This window comes from Corvus moneduloides, chromosome 1 (assembly GCF_009650955.1).
Source record: "Corvus moneduloides isolate bCorMon1 chromosome 1, bCorMon1.pri, whole genome shotgun sequence".
NCBI lineage: Eukaryota > Metazoa > Chordata > Aves > Passeriformes > Corvidae > Corvus > Corvus moneduloides.
The window spans coordinates 128294868-128321655 of record NC_045476.1 but is presented as its reverse complement, the minus strand read 5'-3'; the positions used below and the strand labels follow the sequence as shown (position 1 = coordinate 128321655).

General features: G+C 38.6%; 1 protein-coding gene and 1 non-coding gene across 8 annotated transcripts; both read left to right on the top strand.

Annotated features, from left to right (window-relative positions):
* The first annotated feature begins 389 nt into the window (after window positions 1-389).
* Window positions 390-479, top strand: TRNAY-GUA. Its single transcript is given in 2 exon segments — window positions 390-426; window positions 444-479. It is a non-coding gene; the product is annotated as a tRNA-Tyr (tRNA).
* Window positions 480-838: 359 nt separating this feature from the next.
* On the top strand, window positions 839-24995 carry MYBL1 (MYB proto-oncogene like 1). 7 transcript variants are annotated; one of them, XM_032126809.1, is made up of 16 exons: window positions 839-1284; window positions 5003-5105; window positions 5233-5304; window positions 8035-8127; window positions 9305-9525; window positions 11337-11520; window positions 11743-11817; window positions 13293-13403; window positions 14645-14878; window positions 15189-15554; window positions 16031-16173; window positions 16392-16506; window positions 18101-18217; window positions 18304-18408; window positions 20333-20512; window positions 22353-24995. In XM_032126809.1, the coding sequence occupies exons 1-16, from the start codon at window positions 1265-1267 to the stop codon at window positions 22479-22481; spliced, it is 2268 nt and encodes a 755-aa protein (XP_031982700.1). In that variant the 5' UTR covers window positions 839-1264; the 3' UTR covers window positions 22482-24995. The 7 variants fall into 7 exon arrangements, with proteins under 7 accessions (XP_031982700.1, XP_031982710.1, XP_031982689.1 ...); XM_032126819.1 differs by having other exon boundaries at window positions 13290-13394; XM_032126798.1 differs by having other exon boundaries at window positions 13290-13403.
* The last annotated feature ends 1793 nt before the right edge of the window (window positions 24996-26788 follow it).

Genomic DNA, 26788 nt, shown 5'->3' with positions numbered 1-26788 from the left:
CCGTAAGAGCGCTGGGTGGATGATGGATGAGACCCGCGCTTCCCGCTCCTCAAGCACGCGAGCAACCACAGGGCAAGGATTTTCCGGCAAGGAAGGGAGGCGGGAAGCGCTGCCCTCGTACGCCGGGAAAGCTCGCGCCCGGCGCGGGAGCGAGATGGGCCGAGAGCACTTCGCCCCCTGCGCTGACGGATCCACCGGCAGTAGGGCCGAGGGTGCGGGAGGCGCCGCTGGACTTTTGGGCCGCTCGTAGATCCATGTCTCCGTCCCGAGCGCGTCTCTATGCTCCAGCTGTTCCCGGGAAGGGAATTCCAACACTAGTTACGGCGTACATCACCGGTGGCACCGCCAAGAAAGGCTTTATACCGTGCAGCCAGCCCCCTCCCCAGCTCCCTTCGATAGCTCAGCTGGTAGAGCGGAGGACTGTAGAGGCGCGGCCCGCGGGAATCCTTAGGTCGCTGGTTCGATTCCGGCTCGAAGGAGACGCTCGGTTTTGCCGCGCGGGGGCGGCCCCACCGTTACCTTTTCATTCTTTTGCCGTCGGGAGCCGCCGCCGTTGCCGCCGGCGCGGGGGCGGCTCGCGGGTGCTCGCGGCGGGGCGTTGCGGGGCCACCCCGCTCCCCCCGCCCCGGCCCCGTCACATCGCCCGCCGCCGGCGCGAGGCCCCGCCCCCTCCCGCCCGGCGCGCGGAGCCGCGTGCGGTCGGAGGCGGCCAATGGGGCGTCAGTCCGCCTGCGCAGATTCAAACGGCGGCTCGCGGGGGGGAGGCTGCGCGCGAGATTCGGGCGGCACCGGCCGAGCGCGCCGCGAGCGCCGGCGGCTGAGCCCGAGCGGCGGTGGCGGCCGGTGCGCGGTGGGGGCCGGGCGGGCACAGGGCAGGGCAGCGGAGCAAAGCGGCCCGCAGACGGAGGGAAGGAGGGCGGCGGGTGCCGCCGGAACCCGCGGCAACTCTGACAGCATCGGAGAGCGAGGCACAGTAGGGGCGAGAAAGGGGCCGCTGCGCGCCCCGTCCTTGCGGGCAGCGGCCAGGCCGAGCCATGCCTGACGCGCCGGGGCCGGGCCGGGGCTGAGGGCGGCCGCCGGGGCGCTGCAGGCACCGCAGGGAGCAGCGGGCCCTGGGAGGATCCCTGCCCGGCTCGAGCCTTTCTGAGCCGCCGGTGCCCCGCTACGTCCCCTGCCCTGCTGTGAGAAAGGGAGCCCGGGCGGCTCGGGGGCTCTGTACTGCGCCCCGCGGCCGTGGCGGCCCCCCCTATGGTGCGCGCCGAGGATGGCGGAGAGACGGCGCAGGTGAGTGCGGGACCGGGGCGCTCTGCGCTTTCTGTCTCCCATCCCCTCCCGGGCAGTGCTGCCTTCCACGCCGCTGCCGCGAGTCCCGGTGCCCCCCCCGCGCCCCGGGATCCTGGCCAGGTGCTCCCCCCGCGCCCCGGGATCCCGGCCAGGTGCCGCCCCGCCCCTCACCGCTGCTCTCGGCCTCCTACCACTGCCCCGGCGTCGGCTGTCACTGCCCACCTCCCTCCCCCCTCCGGCACTCTCGCAGGTATCTCTTCTCTCGGACTTCTGGGCACCACCTCTTGGGTACAGATCCCGCCTTTGCCCTGGCAGCCGCCCTCATTTCTGCGCTTTCGCTCAGGTCGTCTTTGTTGTAACTTACCTGGGCAACTGAGCTTGTCAGTAACAGCTACGTTGTCTCCGCAGTAGCTTTCCGTGCTGGTTATTTTCCTTCTGGTGGAGTAACCCTTTCTCCTTTTCACCTCCCAAGTGGCTTTGGCACAGCCTTGATGTAAAGTTTGGGCCTGTTGAGTTTTCCCAATGTCTTCAGTGCGCCTACTTTCTCTCGTCTGACATATTCTTTGATTGAAGATGTCATAATCTAGCCTGAAATATTCCTGAGAGATAATGTTCTGCTCAAGAGCTCCAGCAGCTGCCCTAGATGGCTTTCCTACATCTTTTTGTTTTATTGATACGAAAATGGGTGTGTCTTTGCTTTGTATTCAGAAGGTGGGTCTTGGAGAACTGTTTTGTCGCAATGGTTAGTCTTGTCTTAAATCGGTTTCTGAAAAGCGATAAAGAAATGTAAGAGAAGGATTAGTACTGAGAAAGGAAAGGATACCCGGTGAGTTATCTATGGTATCTGGGGTTTATTGTGGATGCATACTTTTAATGGAGTTGGGGGTGGTTTCAAAGTTACACATATTAAAACTGCTTCTGCGTTTTCCTCTGACATGGAAAAAATTATAAGAGAATATTTTTCTGCAAAGCTGCAGCTAAAACAAGAAAGAAATGCTTTGGTGTTCTAGTTGTGTAAGCTGCAAAGGGCTTTGCTTGCAGAGGCTGACTGCTGAAGCTGTGTTTGGCTGTCTCAAAGAATAGCTCGGAGATAGTGTGTTTCTTGGCACTCCTAATCGGCATTTTGTAGTTTAAGGGACTTTCACCTGTGGTATTATAAGCAGTAGTTTCATTTTTGTCAAGCTTAACTTGTATTATCTCACATGGCTGTGGAGAGCCTTGGTTTCATGATTGAAAATACAACGGGTTGTGGATAGCAGAGGAAGCTTTGGTTAGAGACTGACAGCCCAAGGCGCATGCTGTGTCAGTGTCTGATGATGGTATCTCCAAAACTAAATTACTGAAGCTATGAGGTTACATAAAAGTGACTTCAAGACTTTTAATCTAGATGTGGAGTAAGGAGAAAGTGTAATAACTTTGCACGAAATGGTATTAAATTTAATCTTATATTCGTTTTATGTTAAACTGCTCTTGGTTGTTGCATTTGGAAGCTTGATTTTTTTCCTTTAATGGTTCTCAACTCAGAATTGCAAGGACAGCTAGAACAGATCTCACAAAATACGTACTTTATTGTCCCAGATGTCTTATTTGATGAAACTTGGTGGCTGCCTTCCACTTTGGTGCTGTATTTTAGCACAGTTTCATAACTGCAAAAGAATTGTCAAATGAGCTATAACAACTCCACATTTAAAAATCTTGTCTTTTTAATTGAAAGCTTAAAGTAGTAGTCCCAGCCATTCATCTGTATTTGATTTATAGTCTGTTGTAGCACTATTCTAAACAAGACTCAGGACTAGGTGGTTGTTCAGGTGGAATCGAGGTGCAGGAGAGGTTAGTGCCTGCTTGGTGCACAGAGGCACTGTCGGCTGCGGCGGTTTGGCTGTGGGATGCCAGAGCGTTCCCAGTGCAGGGCTCTAAACTGCAGCTGCCCGTGGGGCCCCCACGTTGTCTGGCACCGGCGCTCTCACCAGTGTCACTGGCGTGTATATGGAGCCCCTTCTCCTCTTCTAAATCCCCGTGAGTGTTCACGTAACTGGAGACTGCTCATGAGCTAGTTTGCTGTGTGCTGGGTAAGGAGGTTGTGTTGACAAAGGGCTTAACAAGAAGGCCAGATTTTAGTTATAAGTGAACTGTATGGCTTGCTTGGTATGAAATGGTATTATGAGAAACATATTTTGGTGTTACAATCCTAAAATATATCCCTGAAGTTTGTCAGATACCTGTGGACAAAAGAAAAAAAAAGAGGTGGTAGGGGGAAGAAAACAGTTACTTCTGAGTTTAAGTTCTCTTTTTGTAAGTCTTAAGCCACTTAATGCAAACCTCTTATAGTCATTGTGTTTGCAGCTCATTTTTTTTGAAAGTACAGTGAAGAACTTGCTGTTGGCCTTTCCACAAGTCTACTGCCTTGTCTTTCAGCAATTCAGCAGAGTTTTCATATGTTTATGTTTAACTGCTGCATCATGAAGCTAAGTAGGGCAAATGAACATATGGTGTAGGACATAGAAGCAAGTCTGCAAGAGTTGGGCACTTGCTATCCTGTGGTAATGCTTTTGAGTAAAGTATGTTCTCTGTGGCTAACAGGAGCAGACTTAATGGGAAATAACAAATAATGTGTAAGTGGTTAATCAGCATGCTGTGCTGATCATTGCGTGTTTTGGAAAATAATGGAGAGATCTCCAATCTAATCTGTTCTTAGGACACCAGCACAGGTTAATTTCATTACTGGGGAAGGAGTTTTTTTATACTTGTGGTTGAAAAATTGAAGTAACTGTCAAGGATGAGCACAACTAATACGTTTTGTTTTGAACCTGAATTTATTATATTTTTAGTGTGCTTTGTACCAATAATAAAATGGAGAAAAAATTGCACTGTGAAACTGATTTTAATTTAAGCAGTGTATTTGGATGGGAGTCCCTTCTTTGGGCCTTTGGTATAATTAATGCGGGGGCACTGCAGGCCTTGTTGTTAGACCTAGGTTTCCACATGTGTTTGAATTTATGCTAACATGAGTCACTGACACACGAGTTTTAGCGATGATTCCATGAAACACTTCCCTGTGCCGCCTGTTTGGAAGGCTTTGTTTATCCAGGCTGTGGAGTTCCGCATTTCTCCAGTAGATGGAGCGTCATCTACGTGGAGTCTCAGGGGTGCCTGGCTGCCTGCCCCTCTGGGTCCGCACTTTGAGGCTCAGCGCTGATGTCGAAGTTATTTCTTCTGGAACGTATCTGTCTTCAGAGATTTGTATCTAATTCCTGTAACACTGAGGCAACGCTTTTAGTCAAGTCAGGAGCCCACTTAAAATCTCAAATTGACGTTTACTTATTTGACATTCTTGTTGTGTTTGTTTCAGTCATGGAGGTGGATCATGAATGTGTTTTGCAGCCTAACAAACCACTCTGTTAGCTCATTCATGTAAAAGAAAGATGAAAAAATGTGTTACAAATTCACGAATCCTAAAAAGTAGTTTTTACTTCAAATTTAAGTCTCAACTTGGAATGAGTTATCTGTCCAATGTGTGGCCTTGAAATTAAAATGAATTCTGTACTTTGACATGATGAACTGCTGGAGGCAGACCTTGATATCATGCAAATCCCATATATAATTTTAGAACAATATGTACAGATTGGTAAAAAGGTACAAGTAATTAGAAAAAATAGGTTATTCAGAGGTATTTTAAACTCTCTTTTGATCTTCTTCACTCTTCTGTTGTACTTTGCAGTGAGGAAGACGATGATTTTCAATATATGGATCATGACTATGAAGTACCACAGCAAAAAGGTTTGAAGAAGATATGTAGCAAGGTGAAATGGACCCGTGAAGAGGTAATACTTTTTTTTTTTTTTTTTTGCTTTAGTCTGATCCCTACCTAATCTTCTTAGCTCATGAAATATGTTATTATTGTATTGGGGTAGCATGTAAAATTTATTGGCTGAGATTATGTCTTAACAGGATGAAAGGCTAAAGAAGCTGGTGGAACAAAATGGTACAGATGATTGGGCTTTCATTGCTAGTCATCTACAAGTAAGTTGAATCTCTGTTTCAGTTAAGTTCTCTTAATATTTATTTACTTTGGTCATATGTCTAGCTGGGAAATGAGGTGGAATAGATCAGAAGCACGTAACAGTAAAAACTATTTTAGAGGATGCTTCTAAAATAGACTTGAGATCTAGCTCAGACCCTGAAGAACCTTATTGGCACTGTCTTCAGTGACAGTCTGAAATGATCAGAAATGCTTTCTGTTCACACTTGCTATTTGTTTTCATTATGGAATATATTCCTGTACCTTACTGGTTCCATTACTTGTGGTGGCTATATCCAGAATTCACAGGTTGCTTCTGAGGCAGTTAGAAGAGTGGGTTGCATTTGAATGATTGCTTGAAAGGAGCAGGATGAATTTCTTGAACACCATAGGCAAGAGGGTGCATGTGTTTATTTACTTGTATGTGTTTTTTGGAGTTTTTTTGTTTGTTTGGATTTGATTTTTTTTTTCAGTGATCACTGCTTCTGTGAGGTAATGGTAGAAAGTACCTACAACTAGAATTGATGGTGTTTATGTCTCTTCTGAACAAATGTTATAAAATGCCTGCTGTAAAAATATAGTAGAATCTAAGGCTGAAATCACTTCCTAGAAGTGGCGTCAAATATTAGAAATCAAAAAATTACACCTCCTCCTACCGTTGAGGTTCTTACAATATTGTCTGGGATGATGTGGTTGTATGAAATTCCATTGTAAGGTAAAAAAAGACTTGAATTCTAAATGCTGAACAACTCTAACTTTGCATTGTTCTCATCATATTTTTGTGCAACTGTGATGCTTCTGATTTTTTTTCCAAGTGGCAAAATATAGATATCAGGGAATAAACTCAAAGCTTCTAAATTTAAGTCATGTATAAGCAAATCCATATTCCTTACATGTATGTTATTCCCTAATAAAAATCAGTGAAATAAGTGAATGGCAGAGGAGAATCAAAAAGCTTTTATATTAAGCTGTTTAAAAATACATTTGGTGATACTGATATGCAGGTGTAGTATGAATTTGCATTTAACAGATCTAACAGTTTAATAAAAACTTCTTCAGCTGAAAGCAAAATAATTTGTTCTGGAGACAAAAAAAATGTTGTTCAGTTGGGCTCAAGTGAAGTTGAAAAAACATTCCACAGTTATCATAGGAAACTTGCATGATCAGGTTGCCTACTGCAGAATCATTGATGTTGGAAGGAACTTCTCTAGGTCATCTGGTTCATGGCCCCTACTCAAACAAGGTCAGCTGGAGCAAGCTGCCCAGGACAGTGTCTGTTTGGGTTTGGATATCTCCATGGATGGAGACTGCACAGCCTCTTTAGGCAACCTATTGCAACAGCCAGATAATAGAGGCTGGCATAATTCGCTCTTACCTTGTTACTGATGATCTTTTGCTAGGAAAACCAAGGGTATCTCAAACTGCTGTGTTTTCAAACCCTCATTTCCTTGCTGGACTGGGCACAGGTAAACCTTCCCTCCATTCTGCCCCAAAAAAGTGAAGATGGCTTCAAGGTGGCTCTCAAGAGTGGGAGTGTAGCTTGTAATCACGTTCAGGTTTTTTTTTGTGGCTAAGGCAGACTGAAACGATTATACTGGATCATCCCATCATTTGTTTTGCTTTTCTCTCCAAATCATATTATGATTTCAGAAATGTCTGGAAGATAAAAGCACTAAAAGGCCACAATTTAAAATGTTTTTCTTTTGTCAAAATAGTAACAGCTATTCTATATTGAGTCTTTTACAGCTTGTCTTCACCAGGAAATGATGATGTTTTGTAAAAAAAACTGTAGTGTGCTTTTAATCATAGAGTTACTACTTGTAATTAGCTTGAAGATACTGTGAACAGTGTAATTTCAGGTGTTAGTGTTCTGGGTGTTTTTTCTGGTTCTATAGACTGCTGCTTTGTTAACTTGATCTTAGCATGGTAACACCTTTACTTGGCAGACAAGACCAGCAAAACCTTGCAATTGGTATTTGCTATCCAACAGCTTGTACTGAAGCAAGTAAATAACCATGTCCCAGTAAAAAAGTATGCTGTCCTGGGTCAGGCTCTCAGCTGCATATTTCTAAGCATCGGACCAACCCTTTCATATAGATAGTTTCTAGGAGGCTAAGTGAAAGTTACTTCTCTTTCGTAACTGGGAACAATATTTCAAAAGATCCTTAGTGAAGCTACAGAAAAGCACCATCTGTCCTGACCAGCAAAAGCAATGGTGTTTAATTAGTATGTGTTAACTAAATTTGATATGAATCTGTTTTCCTTAACACTCAAGTAAAGAGCTGAGAATACATTAATTTGGGATTTAGCAAAAAGTGTATTCTTTTATTTGAAAGAAAAAGTATTTCCTTAAAAAGTTTCTCCACTTATTTAAGTTACAGATAATATCAAAAATAGATCAACCACAAAGGTTAGAGAAAGTGTGGAGTAATAAGGGCAAAAATAAATGCACATTTTTCTTTAAAGAGAGTAAGTTCTGAATTTGGTTATCAAGTTAGTACATTGAAGTAATTAGATTAGAGCTTCATGCAAGGTTGTTTTTTTCTGGAGAAGAGTTTTTATAAGCAAATGGAATAAGAAATAATAAGGGAGAATTTAACTATTATACTTAGAACAAAGTTCTAAATAAGTCCTTTAATTTGAAATAAGCTAATAATTCATGCTAGAATATATTTACAGCTTTATGTATTCAAGAGTTTAACAGCTACACTGGTCTTCTAAAACTCTTTCAGAATCGTTCAGATTTTCAGTGCCAGCATCGATGGCAGAAGGTACTAAACCCAGAATTGATTAAAGGTCCCTGGACTAAAGAAGAAGATCAGAGGGTAACAAAAACTAATTGATACTCTGCTCTTTAATAAAATTGGCATATGGCTGCTAAGAATGTGTACTTTTTCTTGGGTTTCATTCCCGTTTAGCTGATGTCTCATAGGTCTTGTGACATGGATACTTATGTTGCATTATGATGTATGAGAAGAAAAAAGTTCTCTCTTAAGTAGATGGAATGTCAGGACTGCTCAAGAATTTCATTTCCCATTAGTGAGAGTCCTGGCTGAATTATTCTAGCTTACCAAGTAGGGGGGATCTCTTTGTAGCACTAAAGATCAAAGGTCTCGTTTACATCTTTTGTTCCTCAAACCCACCAGACTTGAAGGGATTGGGAATAAGGGAAATTATTTCATAATCTATTGTTACAACCCTGAGATCAGCTCATTTGGTTAGAGCATGGTCCTAATAATGCCAAGGTTGTGAGTTTGATCCCTCTATGGGCCATTGGACTCGATGGTCCTTCTGGGTTCTTTCCAACTTGGAATGTTCTGGGAAACCATTTATTTCTGTAAAGAAGCTATCACAATGTTTTAGGCTCCTTTTTTACCCCACTGTTGTTAATCTGTATTGCAGCCTTTTGCCTGCAAAACCTGGACTGCCTGATAGGGAGGTGCAAATACAGCTTTCCTGTGGTATTTCAAATATGTTTCTTGTTCCTACTGTTTAAAACTGTTCTAAGATGTTTTAAATTACTATTTGTCAATTTATGAATATGGTCTTCCTAATCTATTTTTTTCACAGTTCTCATTAGTTTTTTAAGGAAAAGCTTCTAATTTGTAAAAACTCCCAACTTCCATTCCATTTCTAGGTGTAGAAGTGTGGGTTTTTCTTCGTATGTATGTTGATGAAAATAGTCAAATGAAATATCTTTACCGGTTTCTTTTTTGGCCTTTCATAATGTCAGCTTCTGCAGTGCATGACAGAAAGGAAACTTCCAAATGTATGTTTTCATCAATATACACTTATATTCTAAACACAGAAAATTTGGAGTTAGTAATGTTTTGATTTCTTGAAAAATCATTTTTAAACCCCCAAGTCACTGTCTGCCTCCTTAGGCCTAATATCAGTTGACTATTATAATGCTATTCTAAAATGTGAGTTTATCAGTGTTCTCAGCCTTTGATTAGGTAAAATAGGTTTTGAAATTTAAATGTGCTTTCATCTGTATTCCAGGTTATTGAATTAGTTCAGAAGTATGGTCCAAAGCGCTGGTCTCTAATTGCAAAACACCTGAAAGGAAGAATAGGCAAGCAATGCAGAGAAAGATGGCATAACCATCTCAATCCTGAGGTAAAAAAGTCTTCATGGACAGAAGAAGAGGACAGAATAATCTATGAAGCTCACAAGCGTTTGGGAAACCGATGGGCTGAAATAGCAAAACTTCTTCCTGGAAGGTGCTTTTCAACTCTATTTGTGTTAAATGTTGGAATTTGAAGAGTGGTCATCTCAGTACCCTTTCAAATCTTAACTTGTTAGTCAGGGAGTATCTGTTGAAACTTATTATATTATGATATATTTTATTATATTATTATTATATTATATTATGATATTATTAACTTATTTATCTTGATAGATGCTAAAAATCTTTTGAATTTGGTATATATTCTTAAAAAGACATAAAACCCATAGAAAGACCTCTAACACTTTAGAGATATCTTCAAATTCCTCCTGATCACTTAAAAACCCTCTGTAATAGAGTTGAACTGAATTAACTGCAAGTAGTAGTAGAAGAATGATTTGATATCAAACTTGATATCAAAGGGTTTTCATTAATGTGTATTTGAGGGTGACTTTCCTGGTTTAAGATGTGATTTTTTTTTTTTTTGTGTAGCACTCGTTGAACTGGACACTTGTAAAAGAAAGTCTTAGTAACCTTCAAAAGTCCAGGCTTAGGAGTCAAGCATTGCAAAGTTAGTTGGTTATCATGAAGTCTCTAAGTTGAGTGAATCGTATGCATTGTTCGCCTTCTATTTCTTTCAAGTTTGACTTCCAATTTCTATGGTTGTGGAAAACAAAATTTTAGTGTGTGAAGAGTTTAATGAAATAATTCTTTTACCTTGTACTGTTAATTGAAATTCAGTGTTAAGGTTTCTGAATTCAGTTTGTGTGTTCAAGAGGTGACTGTCTAGCTGTGCCTAAGGAATGTCAACATTTGTTATCTTGGCATAATGAGAGATGTGCGCGTAAAAAATTTGCATTTTGATTAAGTGCACAATCCATGGCTCATAGTAAATCCTTCGGAGGAATGAGATGGTTGCATCTAAATAGAATTTCAGAGAGGGAAGATGAGTTTGACAGAAGAATTCCTATTTAGCTTGTTTGTTGTCAACAAATCTGAGACTTAGCTAAAAAGTGCTAAAGATCACAGACCTAGAAGATTTGTAGAGTCCAACACTAGTGGGATGAAAAAGGGGAATACTTCTTGGAGTTCATCTTAAATGAAAAATGGGGCTTTAACCAATTTTTGTTCCTACGTACCTCTACCTGAGGCTGGGAATAATAATGCTAGTATTTTAGACAGTAATGCAGTTATAGTCTACTTTTGCCTTAATGTTTGTTTAGTGTTAAAAGTGATTTCAGCGTGCTTGTCAAAATGCCATGCCTGTTTTATCCTATCCATGATCAAGGGCATGAAGAGATAGTAGGATGTTCTCCCACAAAGCTGCACATAAAACACAGAGTGGGGGTTGCAGGCTGTCAATTTTAGAAGAGATATCTTCCAGTGGCAAACACCAGCCAGAGTGCCTTTATTATGCTGTGGGACAGTAGGGTGATTGTCTTACCTACATGTACTGCAAATTTATAGCAGAGGGGTAAATAACCTTGTGTCCACTATGTTATTCCACATATCTAAGAAAAAAGGTTCCCCCTCATGATTACAGTCAGAACCCATAGAAAGACCTCTAACACTTTGGAGGTATCTTCAAATTCCTCCCGATCACTTAAAAGCCCTCTGTAATAGAGTTGAACTGAATTTAATTTTAATTTCCGGCACACTTGAAGTTTAGTAGAAGGAAGTTTTAAAAAGGGTAGCTTTCTAGTCATTAAGCCAAAACCCCACTGATAATAGAACTTTCAGTTTAAGCTGCTGGAGCTTTCTGGATATGTGGCTTCAGATTAACCTACTCTACAAACCCTGTAAATTGTGTCATATATTAAAATTTGAGATATGGAAGCCAGTCACTGTTTTATACTTTCATTTTAGGACTGATAATTCAATTAAAAATCACTGGAATTCAACAATGCGAAGAAAGGTGGAACAGGAAGGATATTTGCAAAGTGTTATAAAGTCTGAAAGCGCTAGTTCTGCTGAACTTCAGCCCCAACCTTGCCTGACTATGGAACACTTGCACACTCAGAATCAATTTTATGTGCCTGTTCAGACACATGTAAGTTCAAAATTTAGAATAATTAGTATTTCCCAGTTTCAAATAATTGATTTGGTTTGAAATGAGAAACAAACCTGAAAGATTGAAGATCTGTTGAGTATTTTTGTGATTTTATGGCAACTTAGGATTTGTAAATCATGAATAGTTTATGTATAATAAACTAGTAATAATTTTATAGCCTCCTTTTGTTGAGGGTTTGTAAAATGTTTTATGTCTTTTTAGATTCCAGCATATCAGTATGCCTCACCAGAAGGCAGCTGTCTAGAACATGCTCCATCTTCTTCCAACATAGTTCAGGTAAATTGTTAACATCCTTTGTAAATTAAGGAGAATTTACTGCATATTATACAGTAAAATAAATAGATGTGTATCTTCAAAATGTCTGTTAGTCTTTCACTCACCTAAATTTACATAGCTTCCTCTGTAAGTAAGCTTGCTAGTGTAGTTGGTAGTTTTAGGTAGGAAAAATGAAGCCCTCTTTATAAATCCCAGAAACATGATGTTTGTGCTTATTTCTGACAGAAATATGGCTTAAAACATAGTTTACTTGTTAAATCTGGAGGCTAAATCGTGACCTATATTAGTATTACCTAGCTTATGAGAGATTTAAAGACAAGACTTTACTATTTACGTATATAGAATAAGTATAACTCTGTCTGAAAAACTCAGCCTACTGTGACTTGTACTTCTGACTGTGCTTTTTTGTTCTCATTAGGTTTTATTTCTTTCTCACTGATAAACATCTTTCAATCAATTGAAGATGCTCTTTTGCAGCATTCTAAATGCTGAAGAATTAAGAAAATTTAAAGCAAATAGAAGTTGGACATATTATTTCCTTTTGCTTCTTTGGGTTCACTTGGGATATATCTGAAATTCATTATGTGATGCAGAATGAATGTAGATCTTGGTTTCTAATATGACTCCTTGGAAGAATTTTTGTGAATTTGGAATTAGTAAAAAAATGTATTTTGACACAGGGAATAATACACGTTGTGTTTCTGTTAGATAGGGGAGTTCTGTAGAGCTCTACCTAACCTGAAGTTTCCCCATGCAGGTCATCTGTTTCATGTTGCATTTTCTTTCCTGATTTGGTATAAGAATACAAGTCACAACAAAGCCTCATATGGCTTTTGACACTTCGGATTGCCCTACACAGAAAAGTATAAGATACTTTCTGCTCCTTGAAGTACTCTCTAAATTGAGGATAGTGTATATCCTTCCCTATATTTATAGCAATAATGGAAAGTGTTAAGGAGGTTAAGAGCAAACAAACCAATCAAAACCACTTCTTTAATTTTCTTTTCTGATAGTAGTGGTGGGATTGCTTATATAGATACTGTGTCAGCAAATGCTGAGTTGAAACACTTTCTTGCACACTTAGTGAGGATAAATAACACAAAATTTTAGAAGGCATGTGAAAACACAAGCACATAAACCAGTGTGCCGAGGCTTGGTTCTGTTAAAGACAGAATGTAGTGACTTTAGTTTAGAAAGTGTTTTAGCATGCTGATAACTTACAGGCCATATTAGAATCCAGTTAAAATACCACCTTACACACCACTTTTACATCAGATCCATCTCCTGGTTATTGGAGTTGTTTTGCTTGTGAGTGACTTCTGTACTACAAAATATGATACAACCTGAACAGTTCTGTTCACTCTATGTGTGGATTCCTGTTAAAAGTACAGCTGTGTTAAAATATAGAGTCTTTACCGTGAAGGGGTGGTGGAAGTGAAAAATAGTAATGGCTTCTTTCTTAAATTTTTCAGCAGCCATTTATTGATGATGATCCTGATAAAGAAAAGAAAATAAAGGAACTTGAATTGCTACTTATGTCAGCAGAGAATGAAATCAGAAGAAAACAAATGTCTTCTGTAAGAAATGTAAATTTCTCTAAATATTTGAATATGCATTACTGAGGTTAATCCTCAGAAATTCAGTAACGGTTGTTTGGTTTAGTGTGGTATTTTTTTCACCCGACCGTCTAAAATCAAACCTATGGCTGTTGCATTGTAAAACAAAAATCTATGTATTAGAGCTGAGAGAACTTATTTTTAGTGCAGTTTTCTAAACTGTGAAGGCAGCAGAAATATGACCAGCAATTTGGCAGTTCCTAACACCCAGTATTTTAATCCTCTTGAAGATGTAACACATTTTATATCACTGCCATTCAGTTTTATAGATCAGTAATATTGATCATCTGCTTAGTAGAGAAAGGTGAAAAATACATAGGTTTTGCCCCATTTGATTTTGAAATGTCCTGTAGATTATATTTTCCTCAAACTTCAGTGTGAGTGCTTGCAATACTTAATATCCACATTTGGACATGATGAACAGTAAATAAATATTCACTGCACACAAATTGTGTGTAAATTCAGTGGAATTTCCCTAATTCTGTAGAATTAGGGTAACTTGCAGATGACAGTCACTGACTTCCTCAGAGAGCTCTGCATATCAGACACCTAACTAACCCAACCATATTGATCCCTAGTTTAGAATACAGGTGAACTTGAGATTTTATGTGGTGCAGTTATTCCTGGCATTCTTTTGAAACGGTGCAGTGTTCTACTTATCTAGTAGAATCTGGTTTGCTTCTAGATTTCCAGTGAAAATTAAAATTTGTTTCTTGGGTACTAAGCAGGCTACTGAAATGGAATAGCCTTTTAGAAGTTTACTAAACTATTAATGCAAAATCTGCATTAAAAAAACCCAGATCAAACAACTAGTATTTCACGCTCTAGAAACATTTTCTAATCTTAAAATTTACCTATGTTCTGTATTGAAGATGACTTCATAATATATTGGTGTTCAGGTACGCAGGAAACTTGCATCAGAGATGGCTTCCAATACAGCCCATAATTACCTAAGTTATGAGTGTGTATAAGATATGAATGTGAGGTAAGATAAAAATCTTACGCAATTTGAGAATGTTGAGTATGTTAATGTAAAGAGAAGACTAACTGCATTAATTGAAACAGATAATTGGTATTTAAAAATGCCAAAATTAATAGTTATGCTTAGTCTTTCCACACACTACTTTTTTTTTCCACCCTGCAGTCACGTAATTGACTCTTTTCAACCTCTAAGTTGAATAAAATTAACATGTTTCTTCATAACTTTTTAGCAAGCTGGAAGCTTGTCTTGTTGGTCTGGAAATTTTATCATGGAGGATTGTATGCCTAATACACTAAGTAGCCTTGAGGAACAAACAAGTGATTTCTACAGCATGGACGAGACCCGCATCACACCTGTTCAGCAGAATTCACCACCTAAGTATTTGGGTGTAGAAGCAAACAGAATGTTAACACCTCTACAAACCATTCCGGAATTTGCAGAGACACTAGACCTTATGGAAATTGTAAGTTTGTATTCCTTCTTAAAAAGAAGTGTTTAATTAGGAATGACAATTTACACAATATGTGTAAGGTACTGTTAAAATTGCCTTATTTTGTATTTGTCTATAATTTCCACCTTATCAAGTGATTTATTGCCTTTTTAAAAACAATTTTGTTTTAAAATATTCAGTATTTTATGATTGTATGAAAGACACGGGGAGAATAATTTGGGAAGAATATATGGCTTGTGGAGCTAGAGGGCTGATAGATTATCTTGGACATTGTGAAGTTATCTTGGATAAGCCTGCCTGTGTTTTGCATCTTGCCTCATAGGATCCGGTAGCGTGGAGTGATACCTGTTTTGAGCTTTCAGAGGCTGTTGTATCCCCTGTCAAGCCGGCTCCAGTAAAACTAATGCGGCTTCAACACAGTGAAGGGGCTGCTGAGTGCCAGTATAATGTCGGTATTATGCTTGATGGCAAAAACCACAGCAGCATCAGTGGGGATGAGGAAACAATTTTTTCAACAACCTCAAACTTAACTAAGTTCAGCAATCCACCTGCTATCCTGAGAAAGAAGAAGAGATTGCGTGTTGGGCAGTCCCCGGTGACTGATCTGAACGATGGCCTGTGTAACGATGCTGTCAATGTTGCACTCAAGCGGACGCCAGTGAAAACACTACCATTTTCTCCATCACAGGTGAGTGCATCTTTAAATATGGCTAAATGTGAAGACTGTAGTGGGTGGGTTATAAATTATAAGTAGTTTCTTCCCTAGAAGTACGTTGTAGCCTAAATAAATATGTCAAACTAACTTCTTACAGCATCTGCATAAGAGTAAGTATCTTAAAAATAAATCATTAAACAACCTCTGTTTTGAAGACTGATGGGGAGGGTGGCAGCAGCAGTGACAACCTGTGTCTCAGCTCACACTTTCTCATGCGAATAATTGTTGATAGAGACCTTTTGTCTCTGTGACTTAAGTAAGTAGTAGGGATTTTAAGAAGAAAATCAAGGTTTCAGCAATAAGTGTAAGTCAAGAATAGAGTACTGGGGTTTGTCAGTAAAAGTCTTTCAGATATGTGTATATAATTCGGGGGTCTTTGCTGTTCAGCACAGTGGTGAAATTTTGTTCTGTAAGGTTGCTTTTTTCCCCCCCCCTCCCCTTGTGCTTAGTTTTTCAACACTTGCTCTGGAAATGAACAATTTAACTTTGAAAATCCTGCATTTACATCGACTCCAATCTGTGGGCAGAAAGTTCTTATTACGACTCCTCTACACAAGGAAATGACACCACAAGATCAAAAGGAAAATGTGGGGTAGGTTTATTACATTAAACATCTGGTGGTGTTACTAAATTAAAGTTTAATACGTGTGGGGTAATGCTATAGTGATCTCAGTACTTTTCAGGTTCATGGTGCTGATACCTGTTGTGTAAATTAAAAGTATTTTAAAATGTTTCTTAGATTAATTTAATTACATTGCTAATGATAAAATATTAAAATGTGTATATGAATGCTTTTATATGCTTGAATAGTTTTAGAACTCCCACAATGAGAAGATCTCTTTTGGGTTCAACACCAAGGACACCAACTCCCTTTAAAAATGCTTTGGCTGCTCAGGAAAAAAAGTATGGTCCCCTCAGACTTATGGTATGTGATGATACTGTTTCTTTTCTTCTTTGTTGAAGTCTAAATGTCCTCTTGGTTTTGAGGTACTGTAAGCCTCCTTGTGATCCTAGAAAGCATTTTCTTATCCTAGAGAACAACTAGAACGTGAATCAAAAACGCTTTGGATTTGGTTGTTAGGCTTGTGTAGTATGGAGGCATTATCTTCTTGAACAGTAATTTGGTGCATATAATCATTTGATCCACAGTAATCTTAAATGCATCAGTTTCATGTTTGTGAGTTGTTTTAAATTTACCTAGCCTTGCTAACACTGTATCTCTTACGAGGTGGTTACATAATGGCCTGAGATTTTAATACTTTAGGGTTTCTGTTTTTTCAAAAGAAAAATTGTAAGTCGGACAATGAATGGGTGTGGGTTCTCCAGCTGGGTAACTTAGTAAGAGCAAGCTGCTGTACATGAGTTTGACTGACCTCATTATTTTAAACAACTTTCACATTTCACTTGAAAACCTGCATTATCTTTGAATCCTCTGGACTATGTAAGAGCTGAGTTGTTCTTTGGTTTTGGTTCTTCTACAGCACTAGGACTGAAATTAGGTGTTTACCACAGTGTGATAATCTTGAGTGATGTTAGCAGTCTTCTTCATCCGAAACCCCAAAATTTTAGTATAGCAGTTCATGATCCTCTGATTCTTCTGGCTGTCACAGACTTTTTTTTTTTTTTTTTTTTTTGGTTTTGTTGGCTATGGATAATGTTACCTTGTTTGTTAGTTTGTTCCAAATGAATTCAATTTTTGTTCTCTTCCTAGCCTAGCTAAGGTATGTTAATGCATAATAACTTTTGGAATTCAGTAGACATATGCTTTTCAAGTTCTGAAAAAATTCCAGCCAATATATATTGACTACTTCTTTTCTGCAAACACAGAAGGTAGCTCAGACTTTGCCACGGGGCTTGGCACCATCTGTGTTACCCTATAGATTCACAGTCCCTCACTATGCAAATGGAGTGGTTTGGCATTCCTGTTTCTGTCCACTATTAACCTCCTGTTCAAAATCAAATTTTGAGGGCTTAAGGGAATTCTTCTCCTGTTGGTACACAAAGGAGCCATCTGTATGGCTTCTGTGGAATTCTGTACTGTACTTAGGGCTATCAATGTCTTATTCAAAGATTTGTGTTAAAATTGGTGTAAATTCTTTTCATAACAACAGTTATACATTTCTAGCAGAGTTTTTTAGTATGTTTTTATGCATGTATATATACACATATGTGTTTTTGTAGGTATTTAGTGTATATAAATTATTCCATCAGTGGATAACTATTACTAATAAGTGCAAACAAGTAGTTTGTCTTCAATGCTACCTTGCATTTTTGAAGCACTGTGTGCATGTATATGTTTTATCTGGCTAGAAATAATGTGGAGTAAAATGAACTTAAAAAAATCTTCATAGCTTTGAAATGTAGCCCTGTGGTTTTTTAACTACAGTAGCTTAGGTCCTTTCTTGCTATGTTTTGCAAGATCCCTCTTCTGGCCTACATTAGCTGAAAGTAGAATATGGTAGGAACTGGCAACTAATAGACTTCATGTGTTTTCTTCTTCAATTTTAATTAACATTTAGTCACAACCACTTGCCTTCTCGGAGGAAGACATTAGGGAAGTTTTGAAAGAGGAAACTGGAACAGATATATTTCCCAAGGAGGAAGATGACACTTTGTATAAAAACTGCAAGCAGGAGGTAATATGACAGTAGTAATTTCAAATAGGGAATAACTGCTTTTACATTATATTTTACAATTTTTCTCTGCAAAATGTTTCTTTCAGCACAACTTTTCTAAAAAAGTCAGAAAATCACTGGTCCTAGATTCACAGGAAAAAGAAGAGGTTGGGGCCCAGCGCTTAACAGAAGATAATAGTTTAGATGTACAGGTAAGAATGAAATGAAGCTAACTGAAGAGCATCACTGGCAGCAATATTAATATGGAACTGTGTGTCTTCTGTCAACTATAATAAACTTTTGGATTGAAGCTGCTAGATTAATGCATCTAGACAGTGAAAAATACCTTCAGTTTGAAATGCTATTTTATGTACTTAAGAAATAGGTGAGCATTGGGCTTGAATTCATGCATGAATTTTTCCTTTCAGTCCTTCAGAGTAGGTAAAATAATGTGAATGCTTTACAGGTTTGTAGCAAAGCTGTTTCCATGCTGGTTACCTGTAAACTTTAACATACACAGCATGCTGAAGCTCTCTGTAATATACCAGGAAGATGACATTTGCTCTTGTGCTATGCATGCTTGACAGTCTGGCAGATGTGTTCTGAAAATACATAATTGCATGTTAGGCAGCAAGTTTTTCCTGCTTCGCATAGTAGGGGAATACTTTAAGGAATATCAAGCGTGTAAAAGATGAAGTTTGTGTGCTCCCTCTGCCTAAGGGAATTTTAATACTTCTGCCTCAATAACCAAGACATTGAGAAATCGGATATGGGGCTCTTTCGGTCCCTCTGTCCTTTAAAAAGCAGCTCGGTGTTTTTCCAGTTGAATAATTGCATAGCTTATTCTTTAGTCTTGTAGGAAAACTTTGTTCTAATGAGTTCTTAATGTGTGTATGTGTTCAATTCTTAAAGAGTAAATGTCTGTGCTTCTTGATTAGGTTTAAGGCTATATTCAGAATGTAGGAGCCAAGGTCTTTTTTTAAAGACTGTGTAAGGCGCTTAAGTCATGCTCCTTTCTAGCTGGTTCTCCAAATTCCCTTCTGAAGTGCCTCTTAGACTGTGCCAAGCCTTGGGATCTGCCTGTTGGGTATTGGGTGCTCTGCCACCTAGTGGGAATTGCCAGCTTCCCCAAGAACATCTCTTGTGAGGAGCAGCGGTGCTGCAGCCATTCCAGTCATAACGAAAATGCCTGGTGTTCCCTTAGTAATATCTTGCTAAGGCACGGTATATTGTGTATCGCTGATGTCTAGCTTAAGATGCACCATGACGTTGTGGTCTGTTAAAGGCAGGGGACTGGGGAAAAGTTGGTTTTCCGTCATTTTCATGAGAAATGCTGGTGCAACAGGAACATTGACTCCTAGCAAGAGAGACAGTGTAGTATCTTATTTAAAAATGAAGAATATACCAATCCTGAGGTAGAAATTGTGTGTCCATATGATGATAATTTAGGAACAAGGTCTGAGGTAGAATAAATATTTAAAGGTGGTTTAATGGGGTGTTTTTGTAAGAATGCAACTACTTATGCCACTGTTACTGTCATCTAATTTTTGGTCTTTAAAGTTGACATATATATGTCTTGCACTTTCGTATACTGAAGCTGGATTAATTTCTTTTTATTTCCATAGACATTACCAATATATAAAATTCTTCTGGAGTGATCCATCCAGTGCTTATTTCAGTTCTTAAAGCAGTTCCTCCCACTGAAACTGATGTGATCTTACTTTTTTGACTCTAGTCTCCTTTTCCTTACTTTCATGAGGGTTGTCCTAGAAGTGAATTACAAGCTTTTTTCTTTAAAACTGTTCTGTAGTTACCACTTTATCAAATCTTGTTCTTAACAAAATGTTATCAGAGTAGTGTGGCTTTAGAGTAAAGAAACTGTCTACACAGTGATGCCTAAACCATGCTAGCAGCTGCTTGTTGTACTATGCTTAGTATTGACTGTGGATTCCAGTATGGACCAGGCTAGTTCTTCATATATGGCTCATTACATTTTCTTTTCAGATTCTTTCCTAGGGTCTTTCTGATAGTATTTGCTTTGTTTACATTTTGGCTTCTCTGAACACAGCTGTTGAAGTCTTTTTGTATTAATTACTAATTATTATTCCTGTTCCCTACCCTCTTTTTTGTCAATAGTCAAAAAATGCATATACCACATCTTTATTAATGACACCATTGTTGGAAATACAGGACAACAGATGTAACCTGACATCAGAAAAACAGGATACAAATACAGCAAACAAAGCAAATGCAGTAATTAAGAAGAAACTGAATGCATGTGCTACAAAAAATGTCAAAATGGAGAAAGCTCTTCAGGTCTGGATGCAAAGAATTCTGTTAGTTCTGTTAGTGGGTTAATAAAGAAATTTTGTGTTGTTTTGTTTCTGTCTTGCGCTAATGTCTAGAATTGTTGAAATCAGTGATCCAGTTTCAGTCAGTGTTTCCATGATCCTTATTTCTTGTAAGTTGGTCATTTGTCTGCAAAGTGTTTTTCATAGCTAAGTTCCTTAAATACAACCCTGATGTTTCACACTTTGTTTCAGTGAAACAAACTGATGTTTCACTAAGATTTAGATGTGGGGGAACAAAAGCAGGGTAGGGAAGACCTGCAAAACAGGTCTGGGTGCCCAAGACTAGGAGTTAGAAAACTTGGCCTGGTGCAAACTAAACTTCTTTAGGACTTTAGTTTCTCAAATTTCTCTGGTGCTTACTCTTCATAATAAGCCTAGTGGGCTTCATTAAAGCAGAGTTCATCCATGGGTTCTGTTTGGTAACTGTTCTTGTTACGGCCCTGTTCTTGTACATCCATATATTTTCCATACTGGTAAAACCACTGAACCTAGTTTTTCCTCTGTGTAGGTCCCTGACCACCAGCTTTAAGAAGAGATTCTTTGACCTACTTTGTACCAATTCCAGTTTGTCCCATAGGGAGTTAATGTATAAAGTTTTTTTGTCTTCTTAGAATATCTACAGCTCTGTATTAATGAAAAAATAAATTAAAAAAAAAGACAGGATACCTGGAGCCTGATCTTCCATATTCTACTTAATTGCTTTAACAATGGTGTTTTCAAGTACAGAGACAACACTATTACTTTGTGATCTTTTCTTATGAGAAGGAAGAACAAAGTTCATTTAATTGTGATATTAAAATTTAAAAAAAAAAAAAAGAAAAATTTCTTTCGCTGTGAATTGCAGCTAAGGTAAATACATCTATCTGGCCCAGAAGTATGGTGTTTGGAATACTTAAAAGGGAAGCTGAGTTATAGTATACTCACAAATATTTTCATTGAACCATCTTTTTTCTTTTTTCTCTTTCCCCAGAGAAATTCCCTCTCAGTTTTGTGGCCTCTCTAACCCTAAGTCCCTTTCATGAATCAAGTTCTGCTAAATTTACAGAGAAACTCATATAGATAATTTTCTTTGTGAATCTATATGCAGAACTGATCCTTTGGATCAGTTTCTAGCTCGATGTGGGAGGGAGAGGATCTTGCATTGTTCATCATGCTACAACCAGCCAGTGCCAGGTCCAATTTGGAGCTGAAACGAATCAGCTCGAGGTTCAGTACATCATGTGAAGGTGTAGTCTTTGCTTCATGGAAAAAGCAGGACTAGTAGCTTAATTATTCCATTCATCATTTTTATTCCTAATTCCTTTGCCATTTCCTATATATTCCCCAAAAATCTGACCGTTCTTCCATGGCTGCCACTTGGTTCAGTAAAGTTCTTCACAATCTTCTTTTTCAGCTGCCAAATTATTTTATCTTCCTTGGTGTCTCCAGACAGCTGTCAGTAATGTGTTTTTCTGCCTGCTGAACTTAGCACATTTAAAGAGGAAGATATTCAAAGAGAAGAGAACTTAATTAGCTTCCCTTTTATGTATTAATTTTGAACTAGTTAGACTATTGAAGAGTGTTTTTCATTTTGTGTGTTAGAACTTGAAGCATAACCCAGATGCACTGCTTGGGAGCTGGATTAAGGGTGGAGAGGAAGCTTTGTCACAGGTTTTAGGTATTGTACTGTAGAACTGGATCCTCTCAGTAAAGTATACTATTGCTAGGCTTTAATAACTTATTATTACTCTGAAACATTGTATGAGAATTGCTGAAGTATTTAATTTGTTAAATGAACCTTTTTAACAGAATTTTATTTTATGCAGCCAAATCGTGACTGGGAGGCAGTTGTTTATGGAAAAACGGAAGACCAGCTTATCATGACTGAGCAAGCAAGAAGGTATCTGAGCACATACACAGCTACCAACAGCAATTCAAGGTCTCTGATACTGTGATGGTCACTGCAGCTGACAACCATCTCTTTCCATTGAAACTGAAACAATGCTGAAGGCCATTCCCGTGCGATACTTGGGAATTAAATCTTTACTTTGAGAGAGTCTGCCAAGGGAAACCTTAAAGCTACCTTAAAGCTTCCTTTCTTCTTTTGACTGACAAAGAACAGACATGAAGCTCTTACATTCTTTACGAAGGGATACCGCAAACAGTTCTGCAGTGAATTTTTTAAATATTAAAAGAGTAACCCCCTATAATATAAAGAAGGGTAAAATACATTACAGTACTGACAACATACAGTTTTTAGGTCTATTTTTCGTATTTATTCTTTTGACTTGCATCGCTTTTTTTATCTGTTAGAGCATTTTCAATATAGAGTAGGTTCATAGGTTGTTACTGGTTTCCAAACGAGCAACATACATGACTGAATGTGCTTTTGCTTATGTAGCATATTTCTAGTATATAAAGAAACACAATGGAAAGGAGTACAAAGGAAGGATAGAAAGTTGCACTACTAATTTTTTTGGTATGCTGCAAAACAATGAAATTAACTACAGTGTTAAATATATTTATTTGCAAATGGTACTAGAAGTAGGCAGAGGGGGGTGAATTAAGTTTAGTGTAAAGCATCAGTATTTTCTTCATAAATCTCAAAATGAGATGATTGTTGAATGTATTGTACAGTATGTAGGAACAAGGAAAATTTTGTAAATTGGAAAGGAGTCTGTTTTTATAATTTATTTCCATTTCAAAGCTTAAATGTAGATATTTATATGTATGCAGGTTGTCTAGAGGCCAATGTTGTTTCCTGTTAAAACAGCTAAAATGAAAAAAGGACAAGTTTAAAATATATGAAATAGCAGAAGAATTACAGTGGTGAAGTGTAAAAATCTATACTGTATGTTACATCTACATAAAGATTGCACTATAGCCCTAAAATCATGTTGGTCTACAACATAATTACAAGGTATTCCTGTATTGTACAGCAACTGTTCCTGTACTTTGTTTAAATATATTTAGAAAGAAATGGTGGGGTCTTATATGAGACCGCGGAGTACTTTGTCCTGCATAGGAACTAAAAACTAATGCATTTTCAATATATATATTTTATTCTTTTTTTTTTTTTTTTTAAAGAAACTTGGCACCTTGGATCTCAAAACAATTGTATCTGCACTTAACTTTGACCATTATATACTGACTAAATGTTTGAAGAGCAAAGAGAACATTCTTTTATTTATGAAAAATCTTTGTCCTTATTTAAAGGTATACAGGTCACAACACTTGCTTTAGTTGCCTATTTTAGGTATTTGCACTTATTTTATGTCTTTATTTTTGGTTTTGAAGGAATGTTTTGGTTTGCTTTTGTTGTAGAGGTTTTTATGTAGTTAATTTCGAGCAAGTTATAATGGAGTGCTCTCAACAGATACTGACAGGTAAATAGAATTGTACACTGTAGTTTTAGTTATTTATAATTCAAACACTCTTCCTCTCCACTCCCGGGTGTGCTGCTACAGATCGTGGCAGAATCGGCTTGCTGCTATGAGAGATGGAAAGAGCGAGCATCATATGCACTGTATGTAAAATTACATGATGTCAGGTTCTCTAGTTAACTTTATGAGATCAACCAGTACTATGCAGGGTGTGGAAAGTGTTCCTAACACTTTAATATCAAAGATGGTAGAGAAGAATTAATTAATGGAGAATTTTAACATGTGATGAGTGGCACAAGGAAGGTAATGGGTTCTTAAACTTTTTTTAAGCATCTCAGAGCTTATACAATCCTTGTTTTTATGAGCTTTTTGATATTGGCTCTGATAGTAGTAGGCACAAACATTTTTAGCAATTTTTAATTCACATCAAAATTTTAAGGGGGGGCGGGAATCTTATTATAAGCAAGGGATCAGAAAAGGCCCATCATGCCAGGATTACTCCTCACCTAGCAAAATTTAGAGGAGCCAATTGGAATTCTTGGCAATACTAGATTTAGGTGTGCATTACCAGAACAGATTTAACAGCAACATGTAACTCTGGAGACAGCATTTAATTCACAAAAAATGAAATCAGACATTAAGACAGAATGACTATCTAGAATCTGGCTGGTATATTGAAGTAGAAATGGTATCATCAAAACTACCTATACCAAGTTTAAGCATAGATTTATGGTAAGTAGTAATAATTTGTGTTGGTATTGGTTGGATCGTTTAGTTAACTCCTACTTTGTTGCTTTAGCAGGAAGGTTTTAATCTTTCATGTGTCAGGCATCTTATTACTTTTTGAATGTTGTGTGCATTTGCATTTCTTTCAGTTTATAGGTAAATTGTACATGCAGCAGCCAAACTTGCATGAAACCTAAATACATATTACACCATATTTTTGTTCTAAGGTTTGACATAATGTGCAACAAATGCCTTGTTTATCTTAGTTTTTGTTGTACTACAAACTTTTCTTTTATGTAAGAGAATCTCACAATACAGACTGCGTTAATGTCAGAAATAAAGCATCTATGTACCAGGTTACTGTAAGTGTCTTTTGTTTGAAAACTGTAACACACAGTGCTCGTTAAAGCAACATGTATGTGTGCCTGTGGAACTGCAAGAGACCTGTGTTCTCTGAACTGGGCAGAGGCAGCAGACATGGGAATCAGTGGGTTACACAGCAGGTTGGAGTCCCTTGGCAATATCTACTTCAATCCAACCTGCATGTAAGCCTACTTGTATCTGATTATCAGTTTATATTTGTCTCTCAAAGCTGTAACACAGATTTTTATGTATAGAAGACAATTTGAGGAATGAATGCTGACTATGTAAAGCTTTAGTTACATTCCTTTCATTTGTAGGGTAGAAGTATTTTAGTATGTGTGCCTGAGTCTTGGGAGGTAAATGCAAGTGTAAGTTGTGCAGTGTGATTTTATTTTTTTTCCTCTCCTAAGTAGTTCTCACAAACATGTATTAATCTGAGTTAGTGTAAGACTTGAACACTGTTATTTTGATAGAAACATGGGCATTCAATGCAAAATTTTGATTTCCTTTCCCAGTTTTGTGACAATATAAATGACAATTAAGGTAATCTGTTGAAGGAAAGGGACAAGAGGGACTAACATGAGCCATTTCTTCAGAAATAGGTCCTGGTAGTTTGTATCATCTAGCTTTAAGCTGTATGAGCAAACTCTTGACTGTTACAGGGGCTTTAGCTGTTGTAGCCAGGCCACTATATGAGTAACCTGCAAACCTGCTCATGTTTGTTTGCAAGTGTGAAGTTTTCCATCACTTGGGACGAGTGAGGTGGCTTTTGTTTGTGTCGTGGCTGGCTGCTGTTGTCTGAAACGGGGGTGAAGTGTAGGTAAAGGAAAGCAAAGTCCAATGATGCAGGAAATTAATTTTTCTGTATTGACTTTCCTCAGTGAAACAAAATAGAGCAGATGGACAGCCAGCAAGGCAGGTTTGGCAGGATCTACAATCCTAAGTTTTATTATATGAAAACTGGAAGCTTTTCTTATGGGTCTGCCTTTTACTTGGAAGAAGTGGTCTTTAAGGAATTGATTGGTGAGAATAATCCCAATTCCTACTGCTGTTACTCAGATTTTACATGAGAATAACGCTACTAGATTTGCACCAAACTAAAACTGATCGAATGCCTTGAGTGAATCAAGCATTGTGAAATAAGGGTTTTAACACTGAATATTAATGGACCAAGGTTGCACCATACCTATGACCAAGACACAATGCCAACAACAAAAATTTTGAAACTGAAGTTGATTCTTGCATTTGGTTTTGTGATGAATACTCTGATATGGTTCATTACCTAGGCAGAAAATATACACTGATGTCTTCTAACGCTAGACTTCATTTAATTTTTTTTCATAAGTTTCCTTGACATTGGATAAGCTGAAGCTTTATGGGCTTAAATGCTTACTTTCATGAGGAAGCTGTGGATTACTGTTTCTGTGCCAGCAGAGCCAAAAGATTGGTCTCTCTTGAAGCTGCAGCATACTGGTCTGTGTGGCTTCCCCTGGAGACAGCCAGCTGATCCCTCGAGTGGGTTGGATTCTTGCCCTGCAGCTGAAGGGAACAATGGGATCCTTGTAGTTCTGCTAGCATGATGTGTTGGAAGAACAGGTAAGCTTTGGACATGTATACACAATCTTACATTTTTGTATGAAGTAAAAATCCAAATGCTCATACCCACTGTGTCACCTTAATGAAGAAACCGCAGTCGTGCAGCTTCTCTGCATCTGGAGTAAGAGATGTGGAATATGGCATTCTTCAGTTCCAGCTTGTGTTGGTGGTGTGGTTTTCTTCTTTAATTTCAT

What these genes read in the sequence shown, in the direction of transcription:
- MYBL1 (XM_032126798.1), top strand. Translation starts at nt 1,265, where the DNA reads ATGGCGGAGAGACGGCGCAG. An exon ending in AAATGTCTTCTGTAAGAAAT is followed by an intron (nt 13,404 to 14,644) that starts GTAAATTTCTCT and finishes ATAACTTTTTAG; the next exon opens with CAAGCTGGAAGCTTGTCTTG. An exon ending in ATGGTCCCCTCAGACTTATG is followed by an intron (nt 16,507 to 18,100) that starts GTATGTGATGAT and finishes ATTAACATTTAG; the next exon opens with TCACAACCACTTGCCTTCTC.